The sequence below is a fragment of the Pavona decussata genome, unplaced genomic scaffold, assembly GCF_977016875.1.
Source record: "Pavona decussata unplaced genomic scaffold, jaPavDecu1.1 SCAFFOLD_52, whole genome shotgun sequence".
Lineage (NCBI taxonomy): Eukaryota > Metazoa > Cnidaria > Anthozoa > Scleractinia > Agariciidae > Pavona > Pavona decussata.
In genome coordinates, this window is record NW_028145474.1 from 1,027,501 (window position 1) to 1,048,897 (window position 21,397).

The window sequence follows — 21,397 nt, forward strand, 5'->3', positions numbered from 1 at the left end:
TTCTCTCAGCTGGAAACCGGCGCGCAAGCACAAGCACAAGCCCTCATAAGCGTAGAATAACAGCGCTTACGCACACCTCAAAACGGAAAGACAAAAGCATAAAGTATAACCATAAAAATGTTCCTTTTTCCTATTCCGGCCCGGTTAAGCTTATGTTTAGCTTATGGAAAAATATACTTCCCTTCACAAGCCCTCATAAGCGGAAGAATAACAGTGCTTATGCACACCTCAAAACGGAACGACAAAAGCATAAAGTATGACCATAAAAATTTTCCTTTTTCCTATTCCTGCCCAGTTAAAAATACTTATGTCAAAATCGCAGTGCAATTATCTATTTGGTGACGTAAAAATGTAAACGAACTAGGCCTAATCATAGTTCATTGTTGGTTATTTTAAAAAATGTTTAGCTTATGGAAAAATATAGTCCCTGACCGTGAAATCAGCCTTGCCCAAATCGCTAGTCACCAGGTTTTCTCTTAAGTGCTGCATCGAGAACTCCTCGTAAGTTTGGAGTCTGAAGCCCAAAAATGCGGCTTCCCACTTCCTCCCCCTGAGGCCCACTAATGCTCTTTATCCTGGAGGTACTCTTCAGAATTTTAAAAAATGTGTGCTTCAGTCCAAAATATAGCAATTTTCGTTCCCTATTTCGACTTTTTCAGGCCTCACCCCTCCTTTCCGTTCAAAATGGCGGAAATGAATTTTTTCCTTAGTAACCAGGATACACCAGCTCGATCTATTATTCAGATGAACTACACCTTGTCTCCTGCAAAACGGATCCCTTAAACCGGCTATCTTCAATGGGTAACCCATAATATAGGAGCCCAGTTGAGCTTATTTAATAGATTGCCTCCCGTTCCCCACTCTTTATCTCAATCTTCTCGAAGAACTCGGTGAAGAAACAAACTGCAAGCACATTAAAGGGGAAGTATCATGGGGTTTTTGATATCTTTTGTTAAAAATGATGAAATAAGACCTTCAATCACCTGCCAAATAATTCTACAATGACGAGAGAAACCGGAAATCAACTCAATTCTTGAAAGAAACTACTCGTGATCTGTTCTAGCGCATTTTGGAAACAAAAATGCGAGAACTTGAAAAACATTAGCCTAATATTTTTCAAGTTTCAATCCAAACCGGTCTACTCTGTCTCTGGCCAGAGGCACTAATCGACAGTTTTATTGCACTACGGTGATATTTTTTAACAAAATTGACAATTATTTAGTTGTTTCTGCTGACAGTCAAACATTTTCAGTTTGGATTTTGAAATGACAGCAAATTTTCGTGATACTTCCCCTTTAATTCGTAACTTGATCCTTGATCATGTACAACAATAAATTAACGTAGATTAGGGGATTAGGGTTTGAACAACTACTCACACAGTTGCATTTCTTATAAATTTGTAACAATCCTGTAATTTATATCAATATGGCTTGCGAATCCTTTTTTGTTCTGTATATTCACTTATTTGTTTACTACTTATTTAAGTTTTATTTTAGTTGGTGCTGTTGCTTTGTAAACTTTGTTAATAATGTCAATTTGTAAACACCAAAATTTATTTGCATTTACAGTTTAATATATAGTCCTACCCGCCTCGACTAGCTCTAGCTATTTTCGGGTAGGTATAAAGTGTTGTTTGTTTGCTTATTTGCATTTTAATCTCTTGAAAATCACGAGAAAAAAATCAATGAAGATTACCGCTTAACACGACAAACAAAAATCAATCAAGATTACCACTTAATATGAAAAAACAAATTTAATATCCTCATGCCGAGTTTGAGTTATTACATATTTTCCTGAGCCCGCCTAGTGGGGCGTCGATCCTTTATGATCCTCTTCAAAGCCCGGATAAAGTGTTAATTGCAGGAAGATATAAGCTTATCAGCTTGAAGTAGCTTAGAAAAATTGATGTCCTTGAAGACGTTTTCGGACACATGATGACTTGTTTTCCACGCAAACTTTGGACACTGTAGACCACAAATGGGCGGCAACTAAGACAAGCTTGCTTTCTTTGCGTGATTTTGTATTTGAGGTTTCTCGCATGTCTGTGCATGAAAAATGACTTCAAACGCAGCTATTTTGAGCCCGGCATTTAGTTTTGTGGTAATGTCGCGTGTTTATTTATGATTACAATGATGGATCAGAGAATTATGTTAAAGTGCTAAAGTGATCCCATGAAATGAAATTCCCACTGAGCGTTAGCTCTAGTAAGGAAATGGGAGATCGCACAAGGCAAAGAAAAATATGTTCTGTCTCGGCGGGAATCGAACGTACACTGCAGATTTAGGCGGCTGGCACTGGTTTCTATCACTTTGCAGAACTTAAACCGTGATAGATTAATACTGAGAACCATTCTTTATCACTATTGTGTGATACAACAATAATGGTATTTTAATCCAAAACATGCCCAAACATTTGTGAACAAGATATGGTCGAGAATGATGTATTATTCAGTGAGTGACACAGGCGCACACTCGCAAAAAGGAAATCCGAGTGCTCCTATCAGGAGTTGAATCTAAGACCTTCCGATTAGTTCGGATTCTCTACCACTGAGCTACAGAAGACTCAAGGGAGTAAATGGCCTTTGCACCCACGAGTCTGCTGTAGCTCAGTGGTAGAGCATCCGAACTAGTAATCGGAAGGTATTAGGTTCGACTCCAGATAAGAGCACTCGGATTTCCTTTCTTCGAGTATCAAGCTCTGTCATTCACTGACTGCATAAAACATCATTATCTTTCATTCACCAGGCTTGAAATATACCCGGCATATTTATTCCAAGTTATGATCGACATAATAGGTTACCGTAGCAACAGTACCCTTATTTTATATTGGTTATAACTAAGACGAGCTCAGACAGTGAATCACATCTCATCTTTTATTAAATTTGGCCAGGATGGTTTTACTTGGCCAGGTAAATTGTGGACCTGTCTTGTGAAACAGTCCTTCTCAAAATGAGCGGAGCAAATGTGAGAATATTCGGTCGGTTCCCACTTCACACGCTTGAGTTTTGCAAAATCCACCCATCGTTTCTGTCTCTTCAAGGCAACGGGACGATCATCACCATAATATGGTAGTAAATGGAGACCTTTCTCCTTTTCTAGATTTGGTTCGTTACCACAGCCTCCAACAACACATCGGGAAGGCATATTAGGTCATGTAATTGCAAAACATGAGTAGAAAGACTGGAAAGCGAACGATCCTTCGTCCCTGGCGTGACGTCACAGAGCAGCTCGATCCATTCCCCGCCAAAACACGGCCGCGCAACAAAAATGGCGCGATTTTCAAACCTTCGCTGAAGCACCGAAAATCGAGGATTCAACCAAATCAAAATTTTTTTTCGCTGGAACACTTTAGAAAGAAAGTAGATTTATTTCGTCGAATAAAAAAATCTACTGTTAGGTGCACTTTAACGCATTTTTTTGGTATTATTATTCTTGTATCACCTGATAAAGAGTGCAAGTGTAATACGCACATGTAAATCGGGGCTGATCCGTCAACGTATTACTGCTGGAAACTAATGGAAACCGGTGCCAGCCACCTTTTAAAGGAAACCTCCACTCTTGAAATAAATTAACTTTAAATTGTTGAAGATACAATCTAATTTCATATTTTGATGGAAAACATGGAAATAATATTTTTGTGTCCGACAAAACGGAATTTGATTATTTCCTATTTTTCATTTTAAATTTCCCGGGCGCCGCCGACTTGGATTTCATGACGTAATGCGGTTGTTCTTTTGTTTCACACAAAAATAGTTCTGCTTACTGACAATAGCGATAACCGTATGACGTCATGAAATCCAAAATGGCGGCGCCCGGGAAATTTAAAATCGAAAATAGGCGATAATTATGTCTAATTTTTAGCACACTCCAATGTTACTTCTACTTTTTAAACTAAAATTTAGAATTTAGACACTATTTCCGGCAATTTACCGTCAATTTGTTGTCGGAGTCGAGGTTCCCTTTAAGGTGACCAATTATTAAATGGACCAATAGGCCATTTCCGAGTTGCTGTGAACCTCACAGTTTGCATATGAATGAAAATTTTCATAACAAAAACTTTGCACTTAGCCTCTCTTTCACAATGAGGTTCAAAGCAACTCTGAATTGGTCTATTTCGATATAAAAAAAATTCGTACTCGGCTACGAGGCTTGGGGGAATAAACAACAGAAATTTCACTGAGACTCAGAGATGAATAATTTTACAATTCTTTTGTTTTATTCAGTTCTCTCGTGGTATTCACCGTCTCCTGGTCTCCAACGCAGCCATTCTTTGTCTCATCACGCAGCAAAGGACAGCTGCGTGACTCAAGCCTTCTCCGGCTTGTTTTTTCCCGCTCAATCCATGTATTATTGTCACTTTATGGACCATCTTTCCATCAAACACCGCAATCTGATTTTCTGGAGCAGGCTAAGAAGGCTGTGCATAGTTCTAACACTCTTTCTTTTCTTCCTTTGTTGCAAAAAGAAATGTGAAAAAAAAATGTGTTGCGTGCGTGTATAAATATCATCGAGTGAACTTGGTTTCCAGTCCCTCTCGCATCTTGTATTTGTGTGCCTTACATGACACACAAACTCTTAACACTGGCAACAGCTGGCCACACCTGTCAAGTCGGCCGGAAATTGAACGAAACCAAGGAGGGCAAACAAGAATCGCTTCGTTTTATTCTAACTTTAATCTTGCCAAGATCTACGGTTTTAACAATGCAGAACCCCAACGAGGATACAGAGTGGAACGATGCCCTGCGTCGGCACGGAATTTTGCCGCAAAAAGAGGGTGAAGTTACAGAAGATCAGCTTATCAACATGGTGGAGGAAACAGTACAGAGAAAAACTGCCGGGATAAAGGTAGTAAAAGCTTATGAAGATATGACTTTAGATGAGCTCGAAGAACTAGAAGATGAGGAGGATGAACGTGTTCTTTTACAGTATAGGTAGGAAAATATCTGTTTTTGAAATGTTGAAACAGAATAATACCCCTGCTACCGTTTTTACCATATAAGGTAATGTTCGAAAAACGCTTTGCTGTAACGTTTTAGAAGAGATTTTGAAAATTGATAGTTAACATCAATTTTCGTCTCCTTTCATATGAACTGTTTGGGATTATGGATCTTACTTTAAAATCAAATAATAATGCAATAATAAAAAGTGTTTGGGAGTGGTGCACATTCCACAGGCATCCCACATCTAATAGTAAGATCTTTAAAACTCCTAACCAAGTAACAAAGGCTTGTCACTGTTCTGCACTTCGACAGCTGTATATAATTTTCGCCTTTTTTATTATTGTGTTTTTTAGCGATAAGACCTGTCACGCGAGATTCCCGCCATTTTTATAATATTTAGCCAATCATGTTATAGCTTGCTTGTGGACTAGCGTGATCAAAAAATCAAATATAGAGAGAAAGAATCCTGTTATTGGAAACGGTGTGTTCATGACTTTTACAAAAGGAAAAATAACCTGTCTTAAGCGGGATTACGCCTTACAGAATTGTAAGTATATCAGCAATATTATGGAGAAAGTTTGCTGTTGAAGTTTCGTTTTCGAGTAGAACTGATTTTTGAAGAATGGTAGTTGGTCGGCTCACATGTATCATGTACTTTCAATTGACTAGCTAGCTTGGGCATGGTGGAAATTGCGCATTAAACTAGTTCAAAAACAACTCGTAGATCCTGTGGACGTTGTTTTCCTGGTGTATCTTCAAACCGAGTAGCATGCTAACCCGCATAGCGAAACAGTCACCTACAGTCAAGATCACATGCTAAACTACACCAAAAGACTGTAGCAGTTTTCAGTTGACTCAGTTGAAGTAATTTCGCGTTTGCTTTGGTTTTGCTTTACTACGCTCTGTGCTTGGTTGATAAAACTCGCGCCACTTTCTCCACCAATGAGAAAAAAACCAAAAACATTTTTTTGTACTTTATGTGCTTCCATAATTTATAATTTGCTTCAAATTCTGGTTGGTCCATTATGCTGATTGCACCCCCAGCAATTAACCATAGTCATCATCATCATCATCAGCCAACTGCACTGCAGTCAGTCACAAGCTTTCTTCACGCCTTCTGGTCTTGTATCATGCTTAGAATCTCTTCCGACGTTGGTTGGTATGCCTGGCTGATTACCCTGGCAATGTACTGATGAAACATCAGCTTTGGGCGACCAGGCTTATGTTTGCCATGTTTGGGGTGAAAAAGGGCGTACCTGTTGACCAATTCATTCTCTGGTTTCTTGAGGATATGCCCTAAGAAGTGGAGCTGTCGTTGTTGTATCGGCTGGATGAGCAGATCTTGTTTCACTCTCTTGAGGTCTTCTTCATTCGAGATGAAGTCCATTCTCTTGATACCCACTATACAAAAAAAGTCAAATGATTTTGGTTTTATGTCAGTCATTAGTGATCACCAGCTCGAATCTAGCGGTCTTTGAAATGAACCTTACTGAAGTACCTCTGCAGGAGACTGCCCTTGGCAAAAACTATGAAATTCCTTGTCTAAGAGATATGTATCGTGACATAGACAAGGATTCCATTAAGGGGTAGCCCCCTATGCATGCTCTTTGGCTTCGTCATGCATTCTTCCCCTATGTTCATGGAGAAGTAATGTGCAACAAGCCCAGAGAGCAGCTGCATAGAAGGCTAATCAAGGATGAAAAGTAATGCATTTAGTTTCTCCATTTACCAGCGTGAGAGATGGATGCTCTTATTGATCCAGTAGAGATGTTTGATGCCCTGCATTCTCACAAACTAAGGTCCCAACACAGGTGTAGTTGGCCAACTAAGCCAGAAATAACCGAGTTTATCATTTGATACATTTTTTTCTTCCTTTTCATTGGCTGAGAGCAAACCATATGACCTGCAAATAACTGCATACAAATACAGTAGAATCCCGGTAACTCGAACTCGGATAACTCGAACTCCCCCGCTAACTCAAACTGATTCTCAATTCCCTTGAATTTGACCCAACTTTTCTGTCATTTTTACTCGGTTAACTCGAACTCGGATAACTCGAAATCCCCGTTAACTCGAACTAAATTTCATTTCCCTTGATCAAAATTTACCCCCATAACTTGAATTTCTGGTTCTTATAACTCGCCACGGATGCCCATGCCCATTGAGATATCCCATTAGTTTTTCTTATCATGTGATCGAATTCTAACACTACATGTATATCAAAGAGTGGATGACGCAAAAGGGAACATAACTGAGTGTATTAAATAAACTAAGTTACATTCACAGTATTGCATTGTCGTAAGAATGCATAATCGTTACAGTTGTTGCAAAATGTATTAGTTTCTCGTGAAATAAGTTTAACTTGCAGTGCTCTATATTGTATACCGAAGTGCTGAAAATCAATAAACTATTAATTATTAAGCTGGAAAATTGAATATTTTAATTGACCCCGATAACTCAAAACCCCGCTAACTCGAACAGTTTTTCGTTTCCCTTCAGAGTTCGAGTTACTGGGATTCATCTGTAATGGTCTGCTCATGCGCAACATTGTCCAACTGTGTTTTGTTGCAAATAATATTCTGATCATGTGTAATTGAAGCCACGCTCTTGTGTGAAAATGGCAGATCACTTCCCTGAGCTGTCAGAGAGTGATTTGACATCTTTAGTTTATCAATATTATGAAAAAATACTTGGTGATCGAATGATAAAACAATAATAAATTATTATTGAAGTTACTTGGTTATCACAAAATATTGTGATTTGTCAATGTCTCACAGATCTGCTTGCCACTGACAAATCACAATATTTTGCTCGACCTCGTCCGATTATTGTTAATTATTTAGCATGAAGCAACTTGAGAATACTTAAATCCCCTTTTAATGGATTCTAGTCCAGGGGTGCTTTCCATTTTGCAAAAATTTTTGGTTGGAGATTTCTGAAACTGTCAGTGTCGTAAGCTTTTTTGCCAGTTATATTTCCAAACATGCAATCTCATTGGTAGATCAAAAAATTAATATGTGATTGCACAACAATGGCACAAGAAGACAACAAATGGAAATGGAAATTCTGTGCAAATGGAATGGTAATTTCTGGTCATTTCTTCTTCAACTGATGGGAATGGAAACAAGTGGCTACCTCTTAAGGTCATCCATTTGTTCTGCAAAATTTCTGTTTGATCCTTATGCATCATTTGCATTTCATCCAGTTAACTCTTTAATTTCTAATGTCAACAAGTATGTTCTCCCAACTAAATTTCTCTACATATTTATTATGGGGCTAGTTGAGAGAATTTGTTTGTCAATCAATGCATGTTATCTGTGGTTATCATTTCCTATATTCTCGTGAATTTAATGTTCAATTAAGCAGTAATATTGTGAGGAGAAATAGATGCTAGTTACTGTAGAGTCCTAAAGTGTGACATCACAAATATTTGAATTTTTGAAATTATGGGATTTTTTCATATGATTGGAAAGAGCATGATGAAAAATGCCTACTTGCCAAAAATCAACATCTTATTGTGATTTGGGGTAGAGATATTAGCTCTGTTATGCCCCAATGACTCCATACAAATCCTTCTAATTTTGCCTCGGTTCCAAATGTTAAGAACTGAGGAGCAGTTCTTCGGAGCATTTTCACGCCATCGGGTTTGTAATGTTAAGTCACATTCATTGACAAGAGCTTTCCCTGTCCATGGTAGGGAGCAAAACCGTACCAAAAAAGGAAACATTTGACTTTGGGTTGCTGTCTATGGCTCACGAATGTCTGCACTTAAGCTCCTTACTATCCGCTCACACCCCCTCCCCCTCCCCCTCCCCCCGCTCCAGATCTTCCAATCAAAATTCTGATGTGCTAACTGCTACACCACATGTGGGATTGTACTAAGCCATTTGTCATCTTTGGCAGAGGTTTTTAATGTGATCAGAACCGTGATATGTTTTGGCGACAAGATTTACTCATCTACAAGCAAAACATTTTATTTCTTTAGACAGCAAAGGATGGCAGAAATGCAAAAACTGCAGCAGGCAGCAAAGTTTGGAGACGTCAAGGAAATCTCAGCACAGGACTATGTTGATGAAGTTAACAAGGCTGGCAAAGGAGTGTGGGTAGTTTTACATCTCTACAAATCTGGGTATCCTTTTTATACCGTAATCTAAGGATGGTGCCTACTTTTGTTACAGCCATATATAATTTATGCGCATCTTCAGATACTCCGGTTTCCTTGGGTGGTGCTTACTAATACAGAGATATTTTTGCACCGTTTCTTAAACCTTGGGTAGAAATCAGAACTTAGCAGGTTCTCTTGGTATTTAAAAAGAAAATTGGTGGTAACCATGCGTTTTCAGAGGTAATAAAGCATCAATTTGATTAAAAATGCCATATATTTCTTTGAATTAATTTTAGCTTTTTTTAGAATTATTGTTTCCTGACTATCTCTAAAAAATGTGACTGGTTACCTCCAATTTCTTCTTGGATTCCAATAGCCCTTGCTAAGATTTCCTTTTCCCACATACATGTAGTAATAAACTGCGCAAAAATACCTCTGTATTAGTAGGTACGGTCCTTAATATTTATACCATACTCCTGTCTGCTCCTGTCTTTGTACTTTCAGTCACAAACTGGTGTTAACTTCCTCTGTCTCTCCTTGTAGGTCTGTAGATGTACACACCGATAAGTCTTGAAATATGCCAGTAAATTCCAGCAGCTAGAAAAAGCCTTATGCTAACCCAGCAAGAAGTAAAGTTAAATAAGTAAAGAAATTTATTTAATGTCAATAACATGGGGAGTGCTTGCAAAATCTCCCAAGCGAGAGGCTCATAATAAAGTGCTTGACAATAATCCAGATAGAATTGGAAATACTTGGAAATGTTGGTTTTTGTGAAGGGGGGAAACCAAAATACCCAGAGAAAAACCTCCCAGAGCAAGGACCAGAACCAACGACAAACTCAACCCACATATGACACCAAGTGTGGGAATCGAACCCAGGCCACATTGGTGAGAAGCGAGTGCTCTCACCACTGTGCCAAACAAAGAGTTTTACCATGTGCAAACTTCACTCACAAGGTAAGTGGATTCATTAATTTGCTGCTTACATCTATTTTTGATTAACAATATCCAACATGTTACATTTACTGTTACTAGGGCAACCTGTCAAGTTCTAAGAAGAATCCCTGTGTACTTAGTAACTGTTAATTTAAAGCTGGATATCTCAAACTTTTGTCAATTCACAAGTGAACCTGTCAATGTTTGATAGTCAGGCACTAAGCTTGAGCGGGTGTACGTGGCTGTATGTTAAACTTAAAATTGAACACAACAGTAATTTATGGAAGCCATGGCGTAATTTCCCGCTTTCATTTGTTTCAACCTTAACTTAAAAAATAGTATTCCACTATGTACATTAATAAACCAGTACCTTACCAGGCTAGCACAGCAGTTTCCAAGTACAAAATTCTTAAAGAGTGTGTCAACGACGTGTATACCAAACTATCCTGATAAACATCTACCGACAATATTCATCTACTGTGAGGAAGATATGAAGAAACAGTTTGTAGGACCTCTGGTGTTTGGAGGAATGAACCTTAAAATTGATGGTAAGTTTTGGCTGAAGAGTGTCAAAGTAAATGCATGATAAATTTAAAGACTGGCAACAGAACAAAACATAACACCTTTTGGGGAAATTAAGTGCTGTTCGATAGCTTTTATTTGAATGGTCACATGATAGGTTTTCATCCACTTACTTAGTTATTTGAACATCCAGCACAACATAGTAAACAGCACCACATGAAAGTACTGCTCAGTAGCTTTCATTTGAATGGTCACACTTTAGGATTTCATCCACAGACTCAAAATATAGAACCACCTTGTACAGCATAACAAAAAGCACCACATGAAAGTACTCCTCAGGAGCTTTCATTTGAATGGTTACACTTTAGGATTTTATCCACAGACTCAAGAGATAGAACCATGTTGTACAGCATAATAAAAAGCACCACATGAAAGTATTGCTCAGTATGTGGCTTTCATTTGAATGGTCACACTTTAGGATTTCATCCACAGACTCAGAAGGTAGAACCACCTTGTACAGCACAATAAACAGTACCATAGGAAAGTACTGCTCAGTAGCTTTCATTTTAATGGTCACACTTCAGGATTTCATCCACAGACTCAAAAGCTAGAACCACCTTGTACAGCATAATAAACAGAACCACAGGAAAGTACTGCTTAGTAGCTTTCATGGTCACACTTTAGGATTTCATGCACTGACTATAATACGGTACTTTATACGGCATGACTAAACAGCACCTTTCAGTTGAATGGTCACTTGTTATGATTTTAACCTTCAATTAGAAAAAATATGTTAAAACTACTTTACATGTCTGAATGTTTGATGCTGGTAATGATGTAGGATTCCTTAGAAATGTTGTAAAATAAAACAAAGTTGTTCGTAGTATATCTTGAAATCTGTGTTCACAGAATTAGAGTGGATGTTATCAGAGGCTGGGGCAGTAAAAACAGAGCTAGAAGAAGATCCTCGAAAGAAAAATAAAATTCATGATGTCATGACAAGCTCCTTGCGGCAAGCAAACTTGAGAGACTCTGACAGTGAAGACGATGATGATTAGACTTAAAATTTAAATAAGCCATTACATGTGTGACCATAGTTTCCACTGGATCACACTGAGCATTTTAGTCCAGGCTGATGTTTCAGCTTTTATTAGGGGTGGGGAGGGGGGTTGTTTTAAATCTCAGCTTGACTTTATGAACAAAACATGTAAGAAACAAGTTCACAAATACATGGAGTAAATTTCAGTCTGGGACAAAATTCACTGTTTGAGCTACATGTAACTGGTGTCAATGAAAAAGTGTGCCATCCTAAGCCAATCTCTTCCTATGAAAAGTTATAGGAAGGGGTTCCCAGAGCCAGCTTAAATTTGTGGCTCCGAACCCCTGCCCTAGATTTTTTTTTAACACAGGAAAAAGTTGTATCTAAACATGCTGATTACACTTCTATAATAAAACACTTCGATAATAAAAAAAAATGGGGTCGCAGGGCTTATTTTTGAGTTATAACTACTCCACTTAAAGCTAAAATTAGGGGTGTTTTAACAGGTTATACTGTTGCTATGATAACCTATTATGTGGAGAAAATGACCTAAACTTGCTTGCCAATGTGTAGACATTTGTTTGATTCCATTATTGCTGTATCAACTAATAGAGTGGTAGTATTGATCCATCAAAGTATAGGTGATGGAAACCAGTGCCAGCCACCTTAACTTGCATACATAATTGCGATGGTCATTCACTTATTCAAAATTTCATGTGTTGGATATCTTCCCTGCTCATTTTCATACCTGACCACTAGAATCCATGTTGCATTTTCACACCAGAAGTTTCCAAATCACATTATAATTATGAAATAATGTCACATTTTATATTTTGGGTTCTTTTCTTTTATTTTTCTTTGAAGAAGAAATGAGAATATTTATTCACTCTTGTCACACTCAGTCCTTGTACTCTTTGGCCAGGCATGGGTTGCCTGGAGGGGACTCTGGAGTACTGGAATTTTTTCTTTGCAGAAACCCTGCAGTAAAAATCTAAGTGAAGTCAATTAAGCCAATTAGTTGCAACTCATTACTCTTTGTTTTTCGTTAATTTAACTTGTGATTTCTTTACCTGTTATAACCGTAATAATATTAATTCATCCTTAAACAGTTGTAAGTCTGGCCGCCTAGATTAGCCCTCGCTACCTGTGGGCCAGTCTGTCTTTTTTGCTAAATTTTTGAATTTTTGAATAAACTTGAAAGTGAAAGGCAGAGCCATTGATAGCCAAGAAAATTTAAATTTTAATCGATTTCCTCAGAGTTTCCCCTAGCAACTGCTGGGTAAAGAGCCTGAGGACTCAGGGTGTGTGAGATTGATTCAGTTCCAACGGAGAAGGTAAAACCATACCCAATATTAGCCAAGAAGGCAAAGCCTTACCTACATTCAGAAAAAATTATGATCAAAATAACAAAAACCATACCCTTTCAGGCTACACACAGGACACCCTACCCAAAATTTCTCGGGGCTCCACCCATGTAAACGACAATGGTGTCGCTGACCAATTTACCCCTGGCACTACCCTCTCTGTTTTCAAAAGTCTCCATTTTCATCTTGCCAAAAACGTAACAAAATATTTTTGTTCGCACTAGCGTTTTCGTAAACTGCTGGGACCTGGGGTTGCTTATGTGCGATGCTCACCGGTATTTGGACTCACCTTTTTCAAAAGTCTTTTTTTTTTTTTCCACCTAGCCTGTCCGCACTAAAAACAAATCGTTTTCAAAATAAGGTGTTTTCAATTGTCTGCCCTTTTGAAACCGTTTTCGAAAGTCTCCATTTTCAAAAGCATGCGTTTTCAAACGAAAACGTAGTATGTACGGAACTTCGGTTAATAACAGCAAATACTCGCTTTTCTCTCTTCCCCCCCCACCCCCTTCTAATCCAATGCTATTTGAAGATTCAGTGAAGAACAAGGCACAAAGTTTGTAGATTTCTCCTCTTTTATTGCAAATCTGCACTAAAAATACGTTAACGGTTTTCTTTTTCCAACATATCCATATTTTTTACTATTTACAACTTCATAATAATAATACTTTTCATATCTTGTTCAAACGCGACGTTCAGGGCGAAACTTCTTTCGCCCTAAATTGTCACAATTCTTAAATAAATTTTACTTTATTTTTAAATAGCTCCCTACTTTTCAAACGATGAAAACGTCACCCAAACGCTTTTCCATTTCAACAACCAACTTCAGAGGTATTAAAACCTCGAGGGAAATAGCTTGATAACATTATCCATGTAAATCATGTTTTTTATTGTATATTTTACAGCTTCCTTAGAAGACTTAAAATTTTATATTCATTTATTTCTCATTGATGATCATAAATCACATTTTAGCCTGCTAGACAGGTGTTTTGCAGTGTGCACGCTCAACGCGTTATGAACGCGTGACAACGCGACCCAATTATGTAAAGATCGCGCGAAATAGGTAGACAAAGGCTTTTTGTCGCAAATGAAACGTCCATCGCCTACACAATGCAAAAGCCCTAATCGTACAGGCTTTTTAATTCATTTTTACGAGAAAAAAAAAATTAAAAAAAAGAATCACTAATATCATCGGTGGGAGAGTGGAGGGTGGGTGGGTTTGAACACAACATTGAAAATAAATTAAATTCTTAAAAAAAGTTTTCAGTTCTCGTTACTTTATGAATTGACCGAGGGAAAATAAATAAGGAAAAATATATTTGTGCTTGTAGGTTTTCTTGTCGTGGGCGAATCTGTTGTCATCGCTTTTTCTTCTCTTTTCCAAGAGAGATATAAATAATTTAACCATTGCAACAATCGAAGTAAACGACATTTTACACGTAAGAAACGTATAGTGGCTTTTTATCAATGTGAAAGCAAAGAAACTCGTCAATGTTTTGCGAGTCAAAAATAGAGAAATAACAAATTCAATACCGTTTTTTTTTCCGGCCGCAAATAAATCCAAGTGACATGGCAAAGCGGCCTTTAACACATTTTGTGCGTTATAGACCGTTGTACCCGTACATATACAGAAAATCACCCTGACATTTGAACTCAACAATAACGACGTTAAATTTATGTTGTGATGCTAGTTGGCTACGTTTAGGGCTTGTACCAGACAAGGTCGAGTAACAAGCGTAATATTTGGCAAATTCTTAGACATGTCTCCTAAAATGATACTCACTTCTGTGCACTGTTGGCTTTAAATTTGGGCTTAGCTCTAACATTGGTTCAAAAACATATACAACGTACCCATTAACCAATCAGAGCAGGCGTCCTTTTTTCTTCAGCCAATCAACATTAAAAACAAAAGCAACAGTGACCTTGCGGATGTTTTCCCGCGCTTAGTAACCGGTGGCGATTCCCCCGCGCATGCCACCGATTACACGTTTTCCCGCTCTTTTTCTTTTTTTCTTTGAGTGCTGATTGGCTAATTGATTGACCAGATAGCGGTTTTCACTTGAGCGTCGAATTCCCTTGGGTTTTCTTTACTTCGCTCGCACTGTTTTCCCGCGCTTTTTGGGAGTTTGGTTTTGCGACACTCAATTGAAAACGCTCTGAGTTCACTTTCGTTTTTGCGTCATTCTAACACTTTAACTGTAAGTAATCAAAAATTGAGTAGACTTCTGCCCTACATGTGTTGAAGGACCTCTTTTTGCTCTTCCGTTTTTCTTGATACCAACCAGCCAATTACTGTGCTTGTATGATAAATAAGAGTGATACATATTCGCCTCGTGAACTTCCTGAAAAACGGTGTTCAACGACGGTTCGTCCTGGAAAAGAAAGAGGTTGAATTAAACGCAAGTCCTAAGTTAATGCACGTACGGAAACAAGTAAGAGAATTGCTTCAGTTCACAGTGAACGACACGTAAAAAGTTAAACGCAGCTGTTTACGCCGGCAAGTCGTCTCTAATTTTACGAACGTAAAAACAGTGCATGAATCGTGTACTTTCGTTGACCTGTTTCAAACTGAACGCTTTGAAGAAAATGCCAGAATTTGAAACGGCCACCGTTTGATTTGATCAGTTGAGAGACCAACAAAATATCACTTTTAACCTCGAAAATTGCCGGTTTCAACAAAATCTCTCATGGTTTAAGATATCTACCACTTTCTCGCTCAATTAGGACGGAAAAGTATTACCACCTACGCGCGCAACAAATTTTCAGAAAGTAGACGCCATTTCTACTTTTTGTAACTTGAAAACTTGTTGCGCGCGGATGTGGTAATACGGATAACAAACAACCGCAACTTACAACGCAACATTTGTTGCGGGACAGGTTGCAAGAACTGAATGTTGCCCGTATTACTTCGTCTTTAGGTTGCCGTTGAACAAGACCGCTTGTTAGCCTTATACGTATACGTCCATCTTATATCAGAGCCGGACTCTTCCGATCCGGTCAACTGCTTAGAGGTTTCGAAATAACAGAACTTTACTTACACTTCCGCCAAGAAGACCCGTGTCGCCTATTGATAAGTATTTTTGACTTGTTACACCGAGGATCATCAGCAAGCCAGTGCCCACAGAATGAAACTCCAATTGAACTGTTGATTACAAAACGAGAGCCGTTAAGTTGTGTGCATTAGGTACTTTCCCAGTTGTTTATCGAGGAACTCCATGGAGTCGACCATAACACAACAACAGGAGACAACAACAACAACAACAACAACAAAAACAAAAACATTACCTTGAGGGGAATTCTTGTCGGTAGTTCCATCAACCGTCCCGTCCAAGTTTATTCTTAAAGCATAACCATTTCTGTTGAATAACTTTCCTCTTCTTATATAAGCCACAGTTTTTTTGTGCAAACTTCTGTCGACACGCGGAATGGTCAGTCTTCTATATATTCCGCGTTCTGATGTGACGTAAGTCTGTTCGATTTCCGAATCATCTTCGGAACCACTTCCTTCACTCCAGCGACCACCCTTCGGAAGGGCTCCGACCGGCAGAGCTTCCGAAGGCAGGATTCTTGAATGGCCTATACACAACAAGAAAATCCAGCTAACCACATTGGTGAATAGAACCTAGCAAAGGTAAAAACAGGCCTTAGTAAGAGTCCAGTCACTTGCAAAATGCTGAAAGATGGATTTGGCTCAGCAAAGCTGAATTGTGCACTTCAGCCTTAGTGAGCGTTCACTAGTAAAACAACAAAAATGCTATCTTGTCTATCTTGCAAGCATGCTAAAATCAGCCTAAACAAACTGCAAACAAAAGTAAGCTAGCCAAGCTTATTTCACAAAAGTATTTATAAGCTACATTTAAAGCTCTGCATTCTGCAAAATACAATTTATAGGGACTCTAAAAAGTACCTTACGTCGATCTCTTTCAAAACTAAAACTCACAAATTAAAAGCCATACAATTTACAGTAATAATGGCACAAAGAAGGAAGTTAAATCTTAGATCCCTGGTACGCAACAACCAAACTACTCCATTCTGAAAGTTCTTTGAGTATGTACAGAGTAGAAGCAGTTCCCAGCTTTTCTCTCATAGAGGTACAAACATGCGAACGCACGCGAGCCGCCTTCAACAACTGTACATTTCGTTTAAAGCCTGAAGAAATTTTTCAAAATTTTGGCCTTGGAATTTCACTGGGATCCACCGACCTTCATCCGCCACATGGGTGAATCATTAGAAAACTGTAAATCATATAAACAACATTAATCAACATTTCCAAGGTTGTGTGAAGGTCGCTAATCCCCAGGGGAGAGGCTGAAGGTGTGGTAAAATTGCCGGTGAGGCAGCCAAAGAAAATGCTTGAAAGATAAGGCATTGATTCCAACCACTTTGTAACACGTTGTTGTAAATTATTCACAGCAGCGCTGGCTGTCACAATGGCGTAGAATAGTTGCTTTTAGCTGTTGGTTTATTTAGGCACCAATCATTGTTTATGGAGGGGGAGGGGGGGGTGGGGCTGGGCTGATAAACAAGTCTAGAATGCTATTTGTCTTTATGGTATTTATCAACGAATTTCGAAGAATCTTTTCTTTTTTACTTACTCCCTTTCTATCTTTTTTTTTTTGGCTCAAACAACCGTCCTTCTGTATTTCGCTATTCGTACAAAAATAGCAAACGAAGCTTATCCCGGCGATTTAATACAAAGCGCATTTTTGGAATAACTGTTCCACAGCCTTTCTTTCTCACAAATTATCTAAGAACCTTTTTGGTTTGACATAGAAAATGGGAAGGAAATGAGCATTACCGGTGAAAACCATGGAATTGTCCCAAAAGTAGCGAAATGACTTTCCGTTCGCACATTCCAGCAAAGTATCATTATCGCTCAACAACACTAATAATAGAACTGCGTTCTCTCTAAAAATAGATGAAACAGACGAAAAGCCTGGGAATTTAAAGCTTTTTTCTGTCCGGATCCGAATTTGACGGCTACGTCAGCAACTTCCGGGAGTTGCACTTTATCCCGGAAGTTTAAGCAAAAATTACTGGTTAATAATTGGGCCCATTTCCACCGCACCGAACTCAATTCATACATTAGGAATCCGGCCATGTATTAACTACATTACAAATTTTAGTTAATTTAGCCATCTAGGGTTTATTCTGCCTCGCAATTCGCGCTTGGCCAAATAAACATTATACAGGCTATATCAGTACAACCGCTTGCCATTCTTTTCTTTCCAAAGTTTGACTGAATTAAATTCGGCGGATGAAACCAAGTCGGGCTCCAGCGCTAAGTCAAGTCGGATTAGTACGGCGTTTGAAACGGGCCTTGCAGATTTTGCTTTCCATCAGTATTTTCGGATGATTGCTACAATAGAAATTCGACCGACTTCACGCCTGAAGTATTCGAGTGGGTTAACATAAATAACCTGTGTTAATGTGAATTAAAAACAGTGGGAGCGGTAGCTTATACTTTACACACAGTGGCCACAACTCGTCTTATTTATCCGTCCAAATCGATCTATTTTGAGATGGTTTTCAAGGATGAGCTGTTCGCATCTGTCCGTATAAACTGTTTAATAACTGAAGTCCCAAAGTCACACTAGGAAGCGGACGTAGTTATCCCGGCCTATAAATGGTTTTTCGGGTGTCTGGTGTGAATGCGGCCAGTGGTAACAGTTGCTGGGGTCCAAATTGTGTCCGCCTCGTGTCCGTAAACTCTGTGGCAATTTCGCCTGAATGCACATAACCTGATATTCGGCGTATTGTAGCGTTTGGTTTGGAAATCACCTCGCAGTAATTGGAAAGGCGAAACGAGGGGGCAACATTAGAGAAAGATTGAGCCTGATCACACTAATCAAACAACTGAAATGAAATGGCAGTTGACTGGCAAAACAAATCGCATGGAATTGAAAGAAATATATTTAAGTTTAAATTTCATCGTTGGCATCGCTGCCATATTATAGGGATTAATAAATAGTGAAAAACTCTCTCAGTAATATGTAGGGGCTTATTGGCTCTTGTCAAGACGTGGAGAAACGAGAGGCAATATGTATCACTTATATTGTTTTTCATTGTAATTTTATCAAGGTATTCGATCTTGAGATCTGTTTGATTGATGAGAGTATAATATAAAAGTGCATACACCAGATGACTCAGGAATAGAATAGAAACGCCATATTACGGAAAATGAAAAATATTTCAACCACTCAGGGTTTTAAGTACTGCAATATGTCAAGCGTGTTTTCTAAACAGAAGCAACATCAACTAAATCACATGACGGAGTTTTGAAATTCCTCGGTCTTTCAAACTCCTGATTTAAGGGAAGTTGCGGTCAAGCATATGCATGCATTATTTAAAATAGTCTTCCGCTCCATAAGTAAATACGTCTTGTTTTTTGGAGTAGTTGAAGCTGCCCTGACGTAAGCTTGAATGAAATCTTCCGTGAAGTTTTAGGAGAATTGAAATCTATAATTATATTAGAAGGTTGTGCTAATTGGCATCATGAAGTCTTTTCAAAGTATTAAAGAACGGTAATTTTTAAGCATAGTAATTATAAGTTCTTTAAAATTTAGAATTGGCCGTGATAAAACTCTATTGATTATAGCCTTCTCGGGACGGATGGTTAATGATGTGAAAAACATTGTATCTCTCGGCGGGATCTCACTTTGTATTATTTTTTAAGGCGGGCGCAATCATGTGAAATTTTTCAAAGGCCATCGCGTGAATTCTAAAACGTTGAATAGAAAGAATGATTCACAAAGTAAACAGTTCGGCGACTACAATTGCACATGGACAGGTATTGCATTGAAATTTGTAAACCGTAATTTACGCAACTCCACTTGAAGGAATTGAGTCAGAGATCTTGAAGCTTTATAACGACAGTACGTTACGTAGAAAACAAAAACAATCTCAAACTTGCTTCTTAATTTTAGATCATTGACAACTGCAAGGTTAATATTTTAGCGTGGAATTCTCAGTTACTGTTTTAATTAAGGATTTCTCTGCGTGCTAAAAACAGTACCAATTACCAAACTGGCCCTTAAAGGCTTATCGTTACAATCAACGAAGCCCAACTTTTGGAGGATATATTGGTAATAGAATTGTCTAGAAAGCCGACGATTAGTAGGCAAGTCTATCGGATTCATTCTTTTCAATAAACTATATTCAAAACAATCGCATGGCAACGAATATCGTCGGCACGAGACATCTTGGTTTACAACCAGCAAGTTAGACAGATCTTGATAGCGTCGCTAGCTAGAATCATATGTAAAAAATGCCACCTGATTAAATATTTCTTTCATTTCACGTCTAAGTGTTCCAAGAATGTTAAACATAAGCGATAAAAGCCGAAATATTTAACAAAATACGTTGGTTAAACCATCAAGGCCACACTGCACGTGGAAATTCACTGCCATTCAATATTCGACTCGACGCACGTTTTTAAAAGCTTGAACATTCAAATTTCAACTCCAGCTGAGAGTTCGTAAAGGATAAATCTTTAAATGTTTTTCGTCTTGAGACCAAGAAGTTGTTTGGTAGCAAATTGGCCTCCTTCAAAAGAATTTCATTCATAAGATCCGTGGGCGCCAATGTTTGTATACAAACGCTTCGCTTACTACGTACAAATGACCAGTCGCGACACTATTTTAAAATTCAAAATTCACGACGTGATTTTTCTATCTTTGAACGTAAAAGAAGCAAAAATTACCGAATTTTTCTAACATTCCAGTTTGCTTTGGTTTGGTTCTCATTTTAAGGAAAAATAAAGAAATAATTCCCTCTTCTAAACAGCGTCACAACTCAATATGGCTTATAATGCACACGTCAGAGCCGGCCCAACTTCGATTATTACTAGTTTAAGACGAAAGTCTTCCTTAACCACGTATAGAATTGTGAAACCTCACCTTGTACATGCTATTTGATCCAAAACTTGTTAGGCTGATTTATCGTTTAAGCCTTTAAAGGCATTGCTATGGCACGCCATTTATATAAAGCGCGTAGTTATATAAATGCTTACAAACCCGCGCGTTTAAAGTCGGAATCGTCGATCGGGCCAATCGGCCGACATCCCGAAATTACGCCCACTCACAGGCTGATTAAAGATTCGGCGGGAAAGCGTAGGCTAGAATTTCCTTTACTCATGATCCGAAAAAAGATTAAAAAACAAATAAACTGTGTTAATGACCTAAGGTTTTTAAACAAAACGTATGGCATCGTAATGGAACCTCAAAACCATCTAACAAATTTGGCGGGATTTTCGCGCCAAATCCCGAGGACCGATGACGCAATTGGACAGCGGAGATCCCCATAATTCGACAAGCTTTCATTTAAAACTGACATTTTTATTAAGAATTCATTTCAGGTTATAACATCCTGTTTAATCCTAAAATCAAATTCTAGTCAGCTTCTCCCGACGAAAATGGGACAATTTCTTGATCCTTCCGTGTGTTGCTGTCGTTTCCATAACTACACACCCACTACGCAAATATTACCAATATGTCG

At 38.4% G+C, this 21,397-nt stretch overlaps 2 protein-coding genes across 2 annotated transcripts; one reads left to right on the forward strand and one right to left on the reverse strand.

Moving 5' to 3' along the window:
- The first annotated feature begins 4,571 nt into the window (after positions 1–4,571).
- LOC146480806 (phosducin-like protein 3) lies at positions 4,572–11,746 on the forward strand. Its single transcript, XM_085109149.1, has 4 exons — positions 4,572–4,930; positions 8,925–9,068; positions 10,319–10,527; positions 11,411–11,746. The coding sequence occupies exons 1-4, from the start codon at positions 4,701–4,703 to the stop codon at positions 11,557–11,559; spliced, it is 732 nt and encodes a 243-aa protein (XP_084965275.1). The 5' UTR covers positions 4,572–4,700; the 3' UTR covers positions 11,560–11,746.
- A 237-nt stretch (positions 11,747–11,983) lies between these two features.
- On the reverse strand, positions 11,984–20,983 carry LOC146480807 (fibroblast growth factor 1-like). Its single transcript, XM_085109150.1, has 4 exons — positions 20,800–20,983; positions 16,187–16,523; positions 15,940–16,043; positions 11,984–15,273 (listed from the first exon to the last, which is right to left on the reverse strand). Exons 1-4 carry the CDS (start codon positions 20,806–20,808, stop codon positions 15,094–15,096), a joined length of 630 nt encoding a protein of 209 aa, XP_084965276.1. The 5' UTR covers positions 20,809–20,983; the 3' UTR covers positions 11,984–15,093.
- Between the last annotated feature and the right edge of the window lie 414 nt (positions 20,984–21,397).

What these genes read in the sequence shown, in the direction of transcription:
- LOC146480806 (XM_085109149.1), top strand. Translation starts at nt 4,701, where the DNA reads ATGCAGAACCCCAACGAGGATACAGAGTGGAACGATGCCCTGCGTCGG. An exon ending in CGTGTTCTTTTACAGTATAG is followed by an intron (nt 4,931 to 8,924) that starts GTAGGAAAATAT and finishes TTATTTCTTTAG; the next exon opens with ACAGCAAAGGATGGCAGAAA. An exon ending in AATGAACCTTAAAATTGATG is followed by an intron (nt 10,528 to 11,410) that starts GTAAGTTTTGGC and finishes CTGTGTTCACAG; the next exon opens with AATTAGAGTGGATGTTATCA.
- LOC146480807 (XM_085109150.1), bottom strand. An exon ending in CGACAAGAATTCCCCTCAAG is followed by an intron (nt 16,044 to 16,186) that starts GTAATGTTTTTG and finishes TGTAATCAACAG; the next exon opens with TTCAATTGGAGTTTCATTCT. An exon ending in CGGGTCTTCTTGGCGGAAGT is followed by an intron (nt 15,274 to 15,939) that starts GTAAGTAAAGTT and finishes TTTCTTTTCCAG; the next exon opens with GACGAACCGTCGTTGAACAC.